Source organism: Carassius auratus, chromosome 8 (assembly GCF_003368295.1).
Source record: "Carassius auratus strain Wakin chromosome 8, ASM336829v1, whole genome shotgun sequence".
Lineage (NCBI taxonomy): Eukaryota > Metazoa > Chordata > Actinopteri > Cypriniformes > Cyprinidae > Carassius > Carassius auratus.
Window position 1 is genome coordinate 24,623,226 of NC_039250.1, and position 17,265 is coordinate 24,640,490.

General features: G+C 36.9%; 1 protein-coding gene across 1 annotated transcript; it reads right to left on the reverse strand.

Moving 5' to 3' along the window:
- Positions 1–533: 533 nt before the first annotated feature.
- LOC113107759 (protein Wnt-2b-A) lies at positions 534–13,469 on the reverse strand. The gene is made up of 5 exons (XM_026270458.1): positions 12,284–13,469; positions 8,736–8,956; positions 5,913–6,190; positions 4,234–4,498; positions 534–1,677 (listed from the first exon to the last, which is right to left on the reverse strand). The coding sequence occupies exons 1-5, from the start codon at positions 12,478–12,480 to the stop codon at positions 1,448–1,450; spliced, it is 1,191 nt and encodes a 396-aa protein (XP_026126243.1). The 5' UTR covers positions 12,481–13,469; the 3' UTR covers positions 534–1,447.
- Positions 13,470–17,265: the final 3,796 nt, after the last annotated feature.

Sequence of the window (17,265 nt, forward strand, 5' to 3'; positions counted from 1 at the left end):
TGTATAAGACCAGTATTCCTTGGGTGGGATCATGTAGAGCCCTTTGAAACTGTACTGAAGAGTTTGGAACTTATATATATATATATATATATATATTTTTTTTTTTTTTTTTTTTTTTTTTTTAATGAGTGAAGAAAGAAAGATGTGAACATCATGGATGACGGAGTGAGTAAATGACCAGGAAATTTTCATTCCGGAAGTACTAGAACTAGTCCATTGAGGCAGAGCTGAATTTACAGCAGCCATTCTTCTTGTCTTTAGTGTGACATGATCCCTCGGAAATCCTTCTGATAAAATGATGTGGTGCTCAAGAAGCATTTCTTATTATTATCCATGTTGAAAACAGTTTCATATATCTTAAATATCTCACTGGCCACAAGCGGTTGATCAGTAGAGATACATATCTCTATAGTAAAGTAGATATTGTATCAGTGCTCAATTCTTTTAGAAGACTTGAAAAGAGAATAAAGTGAACTTGTGCTGCCATGACATCATCATCCTGAAGTTCCACAACAATTAGTCACATGACTAAGGTAATTGGCTTAACAAACTGGCAGGAAAGCATGTTGAAGAGAAGCAAAATAAAATGACTCTTTATGTCATACTTAATGTCTTTATATGAACTTCTGCACAGTTAACAAGTACCACAGCACAAGAGAGCTAAAGAGAGCTTACACCTCTACCATTCACAGCTGTTAACACCTTTCTTCATGTTTACACAGGCAATGATGAGTTTTATAATAATAACGCTCAACTGTTAGCTAATGTCCTTAGTGCATGCTTGTTTATATTATTAATATTACCTCTGTAACTTCCAGAGAAACTCTCTGTTAGGGCTCCATGTGGAGTGAGCAGCCCACATAGCTGTCATCCATTTGTCCTCTTGAACCCCTCTGACCAGCCTCATTCATTCTGTTATATTCAGTACTGATAGTAAAATACTGTCCAGTATGGGCACGTGATGTATGTTAAGCACACGGTTGTGTTTTCAATAACATGTGATGTACATATTCAGCTATTAGCCATGATAATATCTGATAGGCTCAGAGTCAGTTTAAAATATTATTTTAAAAGCAGCACACCTTTTGTCACAAAACAACACTCACAGAACAAAATTCTCACATCAAAACGAAACAAAAAAATACAACAACATGATACAGCACAGGTTGTTCTTGAATCTTAAACCTTAACCGTCCATTGACCAATTCAAAACAAAAAGAAAGAGAGAAAAAGAAAGAGAGAAAAATCTGCCATATTGGGCAAAGTGTGCAAGGCGCTCATGAGAAATGTAGATTTCTGTTGTAGTGCTTTCACAAAATAAGTTCAAATAAAGCCATGCAACAAATAAAATGGATTTGGGGGGCAAGGTAAAAAATGCAAGGGATGGACTTCATATCCCAGAATGCCGTGGACAAAATCCTGAGGAACGGGGGGAAGTGGGTGTGTCTCAGGTCTGGTCCATCCATTCAGCACGTTTAGGAGCTTTGCAGGTATGAATGTCGACGGCTTCCTCACAGTCTTTGCATTCGACGGCACAGCACCACTTAAACTTACACTCGCACTTGGTGATGCGTTTTATGCGTGTGGTATCATAACCCCGCCCACAACACATGACCTCGCAGCCGTCGGTCCCCCGGGACATCCTGTTACAGACCCGACCAGCAGTACCCAATGAACCTAGAATGCAAAGAAGGAAAATGATTACTAGTTTTGCTAGTAATCGGTCATCAAGCGTTGACTCACGACACAGATTGTACGAAATAAATCTGTAAAATAAAATAAAAAAGTACTGGCAGCTCATTACCAGGACTTTATCCCTTTTAATGCAAAATGCATGTAAAAAAAACCTGTCAAAAATATGGAAATTTTCTTCAAATAAATACAGTACGTTTTAACATTTTTTTTTGTGTGTGTGTGTACCCTCTAAAATAAAAGATTTTATCATGTATTAACAACAACCATCCAATTATTTTAATAAGATTCCAAAAATTTTAATATGATTTTACTAAGATATATTTAGTGGGAATTTATATTTACTAGTGTATATATATATATATATATATATATATATATATATATATATATATATATATATATATATACTATACTATTTTACTAAATTCTTGCTCCCATAATGTATTTTACATTATTATTCATTTTAAGGTCATTTATTTTGTCATATAAATTATATTCACATATTAAGTATGGGTATCTGCTTTACATTTCTACATTTCTATTTATATTATGCATATTAGTATTTATAACCAGGTTTCACTCTTTTTGAATACGAGAAAACACAATTGAAAGGTTATTAACAAGAATTAAATCAATAAAAATATTCAAATATGTAAATGCATATTTCTTGTGATCAGTTAAATACCATAAAATACATGCTTCAGGTAAAGCATTTTACAAATTTAATCGACAAATGAACTTATATACAGATGCAGAAATACACACCTTTTACCTTTTCTTAAATATTGATGGATTATTTCCATTGTACAAAAGGTTCTTCCTAGTGAAAAAACACTGTATTTTGCTGTATCCTTGTTACACATTACATGTAGGTCTACTTACTGTTATAATAACAACTAATTATGCATAATTACATGTAAGTAACCCTATAAGACAAACCCTAATCATATACCTAACCATATAGTAAGTACATCTAGTTAATTAATACTACTCAGTCTTTAAATTTATAATCACACTGTATCAAGGACACTTTAACATTAAGTGTAACCAAAGGTATTAAAATGTTGTTACCACTAAGAATTGTTTTTCTTTTAAGAACTGTTCATTGAAAGGTTAGTATCTTTGTTTTTTTAGTAACAAGAAAAGAAAGACCATACATAATCAGGTTGGTGTTTTGGTGGGTCTGTATGTTGTTGTTTCGCAAGGGTAAACACACAGTGGACAGTGATGGTCTCTCTCTTAAAAAAAAATCTCTGAATGCCCTGCGGCCATGAGAACCAGAGACTGATAGCTGTGCTGGCAGCTTTGAAAGAATAGGATTTGAAAAATGAGCCTGTTGTATCCTTGGGGTGCAAATTCCACTGGGGTGGTGGTGCTGATGGTGGTCAGGGGTAAGCGCATTGACCCTCTGAAATCACTGAGCTGTGAGCTGTCTGTCTGACCCAAACACACACTCAAACCATCACATTGATGCATGAGCTAGGTCACATGACACGCTTCCAAAAGGCATATGCTGTCTAAACTATTAGTCGGCTGGTCTGTCTTAAGAATGTCTTAAGAATCACCAACTGCACATGGGATATTGCAGATATTCCAGATAATTCATGCAGAGGTGAGAGCATTAAGGATTAACAAAGCAAGAAAAATCCCATCCCAGCTTTTCTGACCCTGTCAAAGCCTCGGTTGCCCTTTTTACCCTTAAGGTTTCTGTTTGGGTTCAGGGCAGGGCGGGTGTGAGAGTCAATTTACCTCAGCTACTGAATCCTATCTTTCTCTACACTCTCGAGTTATGTAAAAATGAACATGGCTTACCACCATCAGACTGAATCTCATGAAATGAGGGTCCTCTGAGGCCTGTGACAAGTGACTCAGCCTATTAGTCTTGATAAGTTAAACACTTTATAGTTTCTAATAAACAGGATATTCCAAGGAATTGATACTTTATTCTTTTCACTCATCAGATAGGCTGAGCACGTAATGCCTTCTGACGTGATCTAACTCTTAATTCTGAGAAATCCATGTGAAACCCAAGTTTGATATTAATTGTGTTAATACTAAGTGAGTCAGGGGCAGCAGAGTTAACTATTTGTGTCATTAGTAATACATGAGTCACAGAATAGTTTAGTGCTACTTGCATTATTACTAAATGAGTTACATGGCTTGAAAGCTATTGCTCTACTAATATTCTTAAAACATTAAGGCTTAGTTTAATCTAAACTCTGTAACCCTAATTTTTAAACAACTGGACAATTTAGTTAACCTGAACATAATATTAAGAGTCTGTGTTTTAGTAAACTACATGATTTTAAGAAATATAAGAAAAACATTTATTAATGCATATATACTTTGTGGAACAGCCATAACCAGAAGCAAATTTCAAAAATGAAAAAAAAAAAAAAAAAATTCAAACTGAATAAATAAGAACATATTATTACATGAAAAATAAAATATTTATTTCTAATAAATTTGAATAATGAATCTAATAAAATAAAGTAATACAACTAATTAAAAGCTTTTTGTACATTTTCTCTTTCTTACCTGCAGCTTTGTCCATGACACAATAATCAGGTGAGTTTTCGAAGTACACCAGATCATTTTTTGTGGCTTTCCTGAAGTCTTTATTGGCTACTGTGAATCCTGTCCCATCTTGGTTCATGGTGACCTCGATGGCACCGTTGTATTTCTTGCGAAGGTAATCTCCTGTTTTACGGAAATCTGACATTGCCAACCAGCAAGTTCTTAGAGTACACGACCCACTGACTCCGTGGCATTTACACTCCAGCTTCATAAACCGCTTTACAGCCTATAAAACAGAAACCAAAAAAAACAAAACATCTCTAGTAGTAATTATATAAACAGATTCCACGTGGCCTAGAATTGCTGCAGAATGTAAACAGAATTTTACAGGAACAGCGTCAATGTCTCAGTATTTATTTTCCACATAGTATCTTGTTGGAGAGGTTGATTTCCACTGGGATCACTGGTAATACTCTTATTTGGGGGTCAGACTCAGCTTGTTCAAATTAAAAGTTTAAAATCACAGATCTCTTACATTACTAGTGGTACACCTCAGGGCTCGGTTTTAGGCCCTCTTTTGTTTATTAATTATCTATTGCAACTAAGACAAATCTTCCATAAATTTGGTTAACATTTTCTTTGTTATGCTGACAACACCCAGCTCTTTATGTCTTCAAAGCCTAATTCAACTCTACCACCTTCATGTCTTCTGCTTTGTTTATCTGAAATTATATCATGGATTTTACATGTAATTTTCTTATGGTTAATAGTTAGAAGACTGAAATAGTATTAATATATACTAAATCAAAATTGCAAAATTGTGAAAGCTTTATGCTGACTAATGAGAATTCTGTTATTTATCCTTCTTTTCAGAAGTGTGGGTGTCATCCTTGACAGTACTTTATCTTCTGAGGCAAGTGTAAATAATATTTCTCGGTCAGCATATTATAATCTGCGAAGTATAAATCATCTTCGATCATCCCTTTCTACTAATAGCACTGCTGTCCTTGTACATGCATTAGTTACATCTTGCATCTACTATTGTAATGGTCTTCTAAGTGGAGTCTCACAGACACTTCTTTACAAACGTCAATGTTCCAGAATTCAGCAGTTCGGATTGTTACGCAAACACCATTGATTGAGCATATTTCTCCAGTGTTAAGGCAACTACATTGGCTTCCTGTTAACATCATATTAAATTTAAGGTTTTACTTTTCATTTATAAGGCTCTTCATAATCTGGCACCTTCATATTTGCGCAAACTTCTTCATGTGTATTCACCTACCTGATCACTCAGATCTTCTGGTTCTGTGAAATTAGTTGCATGTTTGACTACTATGGGATGTAGAGCTTTTGGTTTTATGGCTCTGAGTCTTTTATAATACTTTTCCTCTTCATATATGTAATACTTTCAATTTTTAAATCGTGTCTTAAAATGTTTTTATTTTTATTTTTTATTTTTATTAGCTTAATCTTATTTATATTGTTTTGTGTATTATTGTGCACTGGCTGTTGTCATTTATTTTATTTGTTTTTTGTAAGGTGTCCTTGAATGTCTTGAAAGGTGCCCATGAATAAAATTAATTATTATTATTATTAAAATAGTTGTAATACCTGTGTGTTTCATTCAATATGAGATTTCATAAGGTTTATCCACCTCACAGGTAGAGTAATATTATCTTAAACGTATATAACCTTACCATTCTCCCACAGCGGTTGTTATGAAGGTTCATGAGTGCTCGTGCGTCTTTCACAGTTCGCTCTTTTGCATCTACGAAGGCTTTGGCGAACTTGATCCCATAGTTGATGTTATCACTGCACCCACCCCAGTCAAACTCTCCTCGTTCATCACTGGCTCGGCCGCGCTTGTGGGGGTCACAGTTGCACGTCTTTAGCTCCCCCTGACTGCAGGCGCGGGTAATGGCAAAAACCACTCCTGCTGAGGAGACTGCGTATACAAATGCCGCCTCACGACTGCCTGTGAAGACAAGAATCATGAAGCCACAACAAACACATGCAGGTCCTTTATCAGACACTCACAAACACTTTATTACACACTTTGCTCTCAATATCATCTCAAACAGCACTTCTGATTTGTCTGCTAGAGACCTGCCCATAGAGGCATGACTGGCCTCAGTGTGATTGTTTTGTTTAAATATTAGTACAGGCCTAATCCCTCCAGGGTGGGCCATTCTCTGCTAGGATAAATTGTTTGAAGGCTAGCAGTCTGATAGTGAACTGAACCTGGTATTTCTAAGCATCCAGCATGTTTGGACTTATGTCACTCACACTGATTTCTTTAGCCTGACTGAATATAAGGGGGAAAAAGGTAATTATCAACTCCGCTGTACTCCTTGTAATTATCCAGATTGAACCAAATGTGTGCTTGACTATTGTATTATGGAATGTAGTTGTATTAAACATTCTAACACTCCTTTTTCTATTAGAAAGGATGCATTAACTTGACAGTAACATGAAATCACAGGAATAACCTATTTTATAATAAATTAAAGTAGAACATAATTTTAAAATAGAATAAGTATTTCACAGTATTGTTTTTGCTTTAGAACTGTAAAGTTACATTTCGTTTTTGTGGTGGGTGAGATGTTCCTATTGCATTAAAATGTGTACTTATTATCACATTAAATTAATAATATTATATGGCATTATTAAAGGACACATTATTAGATTTTATTTTAAGCCAATATTTTTTTAATTACATGGAAGACATGCATAATACAACTATATCTGCTAAATGTGGGGTACATTAGCATTAAAACAACAACAACAACAACAAAAACAGAAGTTCTATATTCCAGTGTATATAAATAACTTCCAAAGGATTGTAATATTGTTTTAATGGAGACTTTTATGTTAAGATCCCCTGCCCAGATCTCCACATACTGTTATCTTTCTCACGCCACTCTTAAGTCGTTTTCAGTTTCCTGTTGCAGCTAAAATGTGTTTCAATGATCCATGCTCATGTAGTGCAATGACATCTGGAGGATATCTATGTTTGAATCGCTCCATCATTCATACAGATAGATATTCTCTGAAGAAAAATATATTTTTTTTATTAGTACAGTTGCTGTTTATAGGAGAATCCTCTCTTGGCAACCGCTCCAATTCTAATTCCATTTCATAAACTGAATACGCACAGTGCTGCGAGAGTCTGTCTGGCTGCCAGAATCATCTCTCCAAACATTTACATCCACTATGCCTGTTTATGTGGTAAAGAGGCATAGAGAATTCTGGAGAGGTGATATTTTCACGCAGGGATCTTTGGAACGCTGTATGAAAGCCAACAGAAAGCACATTTACAGTGCAGATTTCTTGAGTAAACTTCAGGTTCAGACTGATTTAAATGATCCTGTGGGGTTTTGTCTGTTTATCACACCTGGCCAGGGATTTGTGTGATTGTGAGTTCTTTCGTTAATATCCCACAGTGATAAACAGCAATGAGGATAACTGTTTAAAATATCATTATTCTATTCTAATCCATACTGATATACTGTGGTGACATTATAGTATAATGATCTAGGTATTTTCTGTATGTAATATGTGTTTCTGACTGGGGGAATGCACACACACATGCACACATACACTGGACGAAAATTGTAAGCAAATATTTAAAAATAAATTTTTTTATGGTTTTGTGAAAGTCTTTATTTCTATCCAAAACACAGTAAAAAGAGTAATATTGTGTTATACATGATTATTATATTACAATAATATGATAAATATAAATATAATAATAATATATAAAAAGATAAAATAATAAAAATGATTGTGATTTATTGAAAGTGATTTATTGTCATGATGGCAAAACTGAATTTTCAGCTGTTATTACTCCAGTCTTCAGCTTCACATAATTCCTCAAAAAACATTCTAATATGCAGATTTTTGTTTTTGTTTTTAGTTAAAAAAGATTTCTTATTATCATCATTTTTTTAATATTTTTGCTGCTTAATATTTTTGTAGAAACCATCATATATTACTGTTCAAAATTTTGGGGTATATTAAATAATATAATACTTTTTTTCAGCAAGGACAAATTAAATTGACCAAAAGTGTCAGTAAAGACATTTATAATGCTACAAAATATTATAATTATTAAATTATAATTATCTCAAATATATGCTGTACATTGAACTTTCTGTTTATATAAAGGATCCTGAAAAATAGTATTATGGTTTCCACAAAGCCTAACAATCAGCAAAAATATAAATACATAAACACTGTTAATAATAAGAATAAAAATAACTGAGCACCAATAAAAGCTGAACACTAAACCAGTATATTAAAATGATTTCTCAAGGATTATTTGACATTGAAGACTGGAGTTATTTTAATTTGTAATAATATTTCGTAATATTGCTGTTTTTACTGTATTTTTTTAACAAATAAATCAAAGCTGTTCTGAGCATAAAACACTTTTTCCAAAAATATTTTAAAAAAATCATAATTATTCCTTTGACTGCTATTGCCTCCAAAACACACACTGTCACATTTCCAGCACTCACTGCGCTGTATGACTCTCCCAAAAACGGTATGGTCTCTGTCCAGGGCACTGCAGTTCCAGCGGTGATGCCGGAATTGATGCTGGCACTCTCGAATCCACTCTTTAGCTCCGCCTCCAATCGACTGCATGATGTCTGGATACTTCTGACACAACTGCCTCTGTTTATTCACGAGTCCGGGAATGTTGTCGCAGATCACACGGGCACCAAGGGCTCCAATGTACCTGAAACACAGACACGAATACAGACGCTTAAAACCTGAATTGCTTCAATCAATCACAGCAGTGGGTACTCTGCGAGCAAATGTCATTACAAAAGTGCTGAATCGGTAAACATTCAGTGATTACGCATTGTCTGATGCCAAAGAATCTGATGATTGAGTCTGATCATTCCCAGAATTGTACCACTCATTAGTGGAATTTCAGAGGGAAGTTTGGCAAACTGACATTTGTCATAAACAGACATTCACAAACCAACCATTATTTATGATTTATTTGAAGGCAATTGCTTAAAAAAGTGCAACATCAACAGATTTGGAATATGTTTTAGTGCCCTAGATAACCTTGCATTCTGAGGTCAAAACTTTAGTTTTATATTATATAATATATAAGAATTATATATTGGCTCCGCTATCGTCTGCTGTGATTTAATATTTGATTCTATTTAATCCAATCCGCTAATCAGAACAGAAGGAAATTTAATTAATTCTGATGTGTTCTATTTCTGTATACCTTTTATTCCCATTCTGATTGTTTCCATCCATCACTATTTGATTTTTTTTTTTATCTTAATCTCAGTCATCTCACAAACACACACTCACTCATGTCAGACTAAAGAGGACTCAGTTTTAAATATTTTAGTCTGCTAAAATCAGCATTTCTAATGAGAAATGAAGGTTTTACCTTTTGAAAAAAACTGTTTGTGAATGCTGATCAACATTTTTATTATGACTGTGTTCCTCCCATTCTGCTGCCTCATTTGACTGTGATTATAGGGCTTTATCGCTCTCTGAGCTTTATGTTCGATAGAGTTTGGAAACACTTACTCACACACACACACACACACACACACACCAGGCTGGTCGCACACACTGTGGTGGTTTGCAGGTTGGCTTTACCAGAAGCAGTAAATCATTATCCACAGGACCACAACCACATGCTGTAAAAACACAGTAAAATATGCTCTCATTTACACTGCGTGTCTGTGTATGTACAGTTAGGCTTCACTGAGTAAAGAATGTACGACTGTAGTAATTTGTAGCTTCTATTACCCAAATAGTGGATAAAAACTCCTCTCCTCCCTATTTCTCTCCATCTCTTTGGATCACCCCATCTTTGACTTTTTTTTTATATTGGACTAATCGCATTTTCTCCTTTAGACAGGAAAGCAAGTTAGAAAAACAATTCTCAGCCCCTTTTGATGCAAGAACAAAATCAATATTAGCATATTGTATTATATCTTTCATACTTTTCATCTGAATCAGAGTCCTAAAGTTTCCAGGGGTCTGCTGTTCTAGATGGATGATTTGTGAATTACTGAAATGTACAAGTCATATTGTTGCAATCTATATGTATGCAGATTGCAATATGGTTGGACCATTACAAAACTAGCTCGTGCACTATTTAGAAATTAATTGAGACATTAAACAAATTCATATGATAGTAATTTTTAACTAGAAATGATAGATAGATAGATAGATAGATAGATAGATAGATAGATAGATAGACAGATAGACAGACAGATAGACAGACAGATAGATAGATAGATAGATAGATAGATAGATAGATAGATAGATAGATAGATAGATAGATAGATAGATAGATAGATAGATCTGTGAAATAAGTTCATTAGTTTGTGACGCTAACAGGCCTCCCAGTAGCTTAAGAGGATTCCTGCTCTGTCTGCTTAAAGTGATGGATGAACAGATCAGAGAGAGAGAGAAAGAGGAGCGAAAGGTCCCTTTTTCTCTGGCTCTGGTGAGTGCCTCACATTGGGAATGTCAGCCTGACTTATTACACCACAATAGTGACAAAGGATTTTTTTTCTCCGGATTCTTTCTTTCTCAGATTCTTGTACATCAAACTTAACATGTAACTGATTTCTGAGCTGTTAGTAAGAACTGTAACCCCTGATAAAGTTGTTAAGGGTCCAATAATGAATATGATATTTAACAGAGATCGCTATAGCAAATGGATGTTTTATACTTGGTATAATAAGCAAAACATCACAACTTTTTCTTCTTAATCATGCCCACAACCACATGCACATATATAGGCCTACATAAAACCAACCACTCAACAACTACATTTATATGTGAACAATGGGCATGTGGTTGGTTTCTACATGATTGTTGAGGCTCATTGTACTGTAGTCACCAGCCAAGTGTGTGTGTGTGTGTGTGCGTGCGCGCGCGCGCGGAGGCCTGACACATATTGCAGTTATTTCATTTAATCCACTGTTATTGGCTGGCAGACACCTCAAGCACACCATGAAAACCCGTCACATAACTCTGATATAATGATGTGCAGGACCTGTTACTATACATAAGCACAAGCTCTGGGGAAAATCCCATCCCTCAGGAGACTTTCTGAGGGGCAGAAGCGCGCGATTTCTGTGTTTCTAATAATTGCGTTTTACATGCCAATATCTTGGTGGGGATAGCGGTGAAGCAGCGTTCCTCCAACAAGCGCGACGCGTATGTTCATTTTAGCGTGTTCTTCAGTCGACTGCCATCTCCCGACCTCTGCCCACCACCAGGGTGCGAATTATGGGGAGTTTGGGGGGGGTCTAAGAAGACCACAATTAAGGTATGAACTTTCCAAAAGAAATAAAAACTCAAAACTATGTATTCTTATTTCAACGGCGTTTTAACAAACAAACAAAAAAAAAGTGTTTTATTAACCACAAAAGTTAGACTACAAGTTTTTTCAGCCCGCGCTAAACAGACGCTCGCAAACAGAGGTCGCGTTCGCTTGAGCGGATAACCATAGCAACAGATGCCCGCGGCGCGCGCTTTCCGCCAGGATTCGCAGGGACAAGATTTCAGTAGTCTATTTTTTGTTCATCACTTATTAATGTATGATAAGTAAATTATTAAAAAAAGAGTTTTCTTTGAAACGTATTTATGTTTAAATTGGCCAACTGCTAGGGCGGGGGACATTGCTACGCGAGACGAACATCAACATATTTCGCTGACAGAAATTACTTTAAATGTCAAACACCCTGAAACCAGCCCTACACTTTAAAAGTACCATTAAAACGCAGATATTATTGCTCCAAGGTTTTAAACCTCTGGTTTTCATTAACCTCTCCTCCATGTGTTTTAGGAGAAAAAGTACAATACAAACTACATACCTCACTTAAACGCAAACCGCTGTTATCCAACACTGAACTACATAAAAACTAAAATAATTGTACATAATAATAAACATCTGCAAATGTTCAGTCTCCCAAATGACAGCAGCTCAGTCACCGTGAGCAGAAAAAAACGCCCGGCTTCTGCGCGCGTATGTGCGCCACCGGCGGTGCGCGGGATGCTGGACGCTACTCACCACCAAGAGGAGTCCACGCGCGGTGTGAGGATGAGCAGGAGGAACAGCAGCGCGCAACACAACCGCGAGGACGCACGGGGACCGTAGGATGAGCCTGCGCCTTTTCTGTTTGTATGTCTTAATCCTGACCCTCCGGGAGCAGCAGTGGACCTGTTGAGAATCAGGGGCGACCCGAGAACTTTCCCGCAGGCAAACATAGTTGAGCGTGTCCTCCGGCGGTGATAAGAAAACACGGCTGAGTATGGTGGTTAACCGTTGTAAAGACCGTTTAGGTAGCTATGCGGGGACCTGCTGGAGTTGGGATTGCTGATAGCTGGACAAATGTAGAGCTCCGTGCGGACGATGCACGGACGGATATCATGTATCTGCCCGGATATTAGCGTGTGCCATATAAAAGTATTCCCCGAGATCTGGCAACCGCAGCAGAAATAATCCAAGCCAGACGGCAGGTTCAGAGAGCGCTTTCTTTTCTTTTTTACCTCTTCTTGAGAACAGATGAAGTCTCGGTGAGATGCAATTTGATCAGAAAGAGTGCCAACTTTTCCACTTTATCTCTCCACGTTTTGCATTCAGTCAGCGTGAAACACGCGCCTCTCCGTTTTTCCATTGGAGTCTGCGAGCGCTGATAGCAGACTGCACGAGATAAACCGGGGCGATGAACTGTGCGAACTGCAGACCGAAGGGGTGGGCGACGGGGGGAGAGTGAGAGGGGCGATAGGAATGTTGACAGCCCGCCGTCTCTCCACTCTTATTGGGCAGAGCTCTCAGAGACCGGAGCCCAGGGGAAGCTTGAGCTCGCGCGGGATACGCGCCGTTCCCTGGTCAGCGGAGACATTCCTTTCACCTGTTGAACGACAAGCAGCATCCTCATTTACACACTACTGTGGAGTTCACGCTCACAATTTCACAAACACGGGAAGAAGAAAAAAAAAGGAAAAAAATGGGCAAGGGGGGATGGGGGTATTATGAGACAACACAATTCTAAAATGTATTTTTTTTTATCGTTGAAACCCCCTATTATTATCGCTGTAGCCTATCTAAAAATAAAACACTTATTACAATCACATATTTTAATGCACACCAGCATGCAGCATGATTGCAGCCGCAGTTCCGAGTCATTTATCGTCTGGAGAGATGCGCGTGTCTGAATACACAAGCTCGTGTTTACAGATAAGGCTCTAGAGCTTGCACGAGTGCTGCTGTGTATAAACAGATTCCAGTTTCAAAACATCACACTGGCTCCCTAATGCAATTTGCAGAAGATCTAATACCATAATAGTATGTTTTACCTGTTGTATGCATCCTAAATTTAAATGGTTGCAGCTGCACTGCTCCTATAATTTAAGCACACAATATAAAGCAAATACACTGTGCCAACAGTAGCAGCTAAAGCTCCAGATGAGGCATCTGTAACACCCAAGACTGCACTTCTTTCACTGAGCACTTGAAAGTGGTGAACTGATGCAGAAATATGCCCAAATCCCTGTTGAAATTGAAACTATTAGAGTTAACTGCACTTTCCACCAGGGATTAAATGAACAATTATAATGTTTAGCTGTAAATCCTAAATTAGGCTAATCTTCTTGTCCTGAAATTTTCCTTTGTACTTAAACTTTAGCCCCTTAGACGCTTTTGTCCATCTAAAGCTGCCATGGCTTATAGTCTGTGAAACAGAGAGGCCTATCCACTAAATGTGGAGGAGAACATGTCAGTTCAGATGGTGATTCTATGGTTAAAAAAGAGGAATTTGCCAGCATGTTCCAGTAATTTTCAATCCAGAAACATGTCATTTGAGTTATAGATACATTCTTACTAAAGCAATTTACTTCATATTATTGGACAGAACAAGGCCTTTTGGGATCTTTCAAACTGAGGGACTATACTCAAATAAAATAATTCAATATGATCAACTGATTTCTGGTTGAGTACACCTGATAAAGGATTTTTCCAGCATCCTTTGCATATTTGACTCCTTTCCAGCAGTGACTGTATGATTTTGAGCTTCATCTTTTCACACTGGGGTCAACTGAGGGACTCATACGCAACTATTACAAAAGGTGAAAACATGTACTGATGTTCAAAAGAAAGCAGCATAATGCATTATAATGCAGGGGGTGTAAAAAAATTCAAATATTGACAATTTGAATATTCTGCGAGCGGTATGTGTGTAAATTAGAGCAATACAAATTAACAAGCACATTACTGTGATACTGAACATTTGAGGTTTGGCTGCATGCAGAATGCCATACTGTGTATGTGTGTGTGTGTGTGTGTGTGTGTGTGTTCTGACTGCTCTATAATAAACAGAACACACACTCAAGGTGACCACGGGGTACAGGAACACCTGAGAGAATGAGCTCACAGTTTATTTCTGTACCTGTGTTTGTGTGACAGGTCTTAACTCTTCAGTGTCGTCAGGTTTGGCACTGTTTCAGGAATGAGGACACTGTGAGTGTCGTCCTGCCGGCCTGCTCAGAAGTCCACCGCTGGCTATTTTAGAAAAGGGCTCTGGGAAACACTCACCTGATTATAAAACCTCTTTTATCTGTTTAAGTTCTTTTAATTCTTTACGTCTCTGTATTTCCTGAAAATTGTTGTAAATTCTGATCTAAGCTTGTGTGAAAGTGTATGTATATGAAGTGTATGTTATGGAAATATATATATATATATATATAAAAAAAAAAAAGAAGGTACAAAACTGTCACTGGTTTGGAACCCTTTGAATAAGTACTAATATACCTTTAAGGTACTACAGTATGCACCATTTAAGACTAAATAAGGTACAAAATGTTTCAACGTTGTGCTTCCCCCCCCCCCCCCCCCCCTGAATGTCGTTTTTTACTGTGTTTAATTGATATTAAAATAATTGTAACAAAAACTGTTTAATTATTAAGAACTTTTAATTAACAATATTTAAAAAGTAACATTATTTGAACCCTTTATATAGGAGGAAAATATGTCATTCTAAAGATTTTACAGATTTTTCTTACAAAACCAGCACAAAGATTCCATCTGGTTCTTGTTCTGTTATATTGTATGACAATATGAAGCCGCTGATGTTGAAAGTTATAATGCTGAAGTTTTATAGTTCTGTACAGAAAAAAAAAAAAAAAAACTCTGTCACTGTCGGAATATGAGCCCATCAGCACAGCTTTTAAAACTAATGCTGATAAAGCACAATACTCATAGTCATGAGAACATCAGAGAGTTCAGTATTGCATTAATATACCAGGAAATAACACACCATTATCTGCATAATTTTTTATGTTTTTGATAATCATTTAACACCTTGATCTTCTGACCTGAGTAATCTAAAATCTGACGAAGAAGGAGATGACCAGTGCAGTAGATGAGCGGAGCGCAAGTGACAATTAACATTAATCAGCATGTTTTCATGAGCATTACTCTATAATGAAGTAAAGGTCAATAAGAATAAAGCATCTAAATATACCTCCACTGGAAAGAGAGAAAGAAAAGAGAGAGAGAGAGAGAGAGAGAGAGACCGCACCATGCTGTCATCTGTCTCAGACTTTACACTAATTTATGGTCTTTTATTTTTGGATGTTCTGACAGGACGATGGAATCTGTTCACATTCAGAGACTCTGATGTGACTCTCTGAATCTAAATCTTTCCAGCTACTGTGCACACATACTGTACATTCACTCTTTCACCCAAATACACTTATGTATCATTCAGTCACATATGCAATGACATGAAGAGCCAAGATAGAATTTATTGACTTTATATGACTTATTATCAGCTTGTAGTAAGTTTTGACAATATATGGCTTTTAAAAAACCTTATACTAAGTGATTTCAGTTGTTTCAGTAGTTTGGAAGACTGTGTGTATGTGTGTGTCAGACAGGATACAGCTCAGCATTGGGAACCACAGATGAGGAAATGATGCAGGAGAGACTCTATGTCTCTTTCTGTTTCCCCGTCTGAGTCTGAGTCATGCAGTAAGGGTCACATGTCATGACGCATCACCATTCGAGCATTATCTGTCCGCTGCTACTTTCTGACCTTAGACTAGCTGCTGCAGAAAAGATGCCCAATATTTACATCAAGCACACACACACACACACACACAGGATCTGACTAGGCAGTAGGAACACACAGCCTAAAATAAGTTCCCATCTCCAGACTGGGCCCCTCACTGTCTGCATCACTGTCTGTCTCCTGAGAGGAGGACAGACGCATATAGAGGGAATGCCGATGCTTTAGATTGGACCTCCTCTCCTCTCCTCTCCTCTCCTCTCCTCTCCTCTCCTCTCCTCTCCTCTCCTCTCCTCTCCTCTCCTCTCCTCTCTTCTCTTCTATTCTCATCTCTTCTCTTCTCTTCTACTCTCCTCTTTGGTTAATATGTGGAAATCTCTCTCTCTCTCTCTGGCATGTCACCATCCTGCTCAACCAGATTAATGTGTTTATAACTAATTCAGCGATTTCAGTAAACAAGTCCTGGCGCAACCTCTCTCACTCTCTGTCTCTATTTGTATCCCTTCTATCTCACTTTCCTCACAAGAGTATTACCTCTCTCTATATATAGTAATAAATGTGAAAAAATGTTTAAAAGTAATACATAAATAAATAAATGTTACAAAATAAAAATAATATTTAGAAAATAAATTGGCATTAAGTTTTTTTGTTTTTTTCTTAGCTGTTCATCACATTCTTCCTTTGGTGCACTGGGTAGGTTAAGCCAAAGACTGCCTCAAGACTGATATCTGAATTATCTTAGGACTGATGTGTTACAAGCATGAATGCAAAGATATGCCGCTGTTATCAATGCAAGGTTACAGGGTTAGACACCTGAAAAAGGCACACACGCACACACACACACACACACACACACACACACACACGCACACACACTATCTATCTATCTATCTATCTATCTATCTGGTCATATGCCAAAATGATTATTATTTTATAATCTCTCTTTTTCTTTTTCTTTTGTTGCAGATAACTCAATGCAATGGTC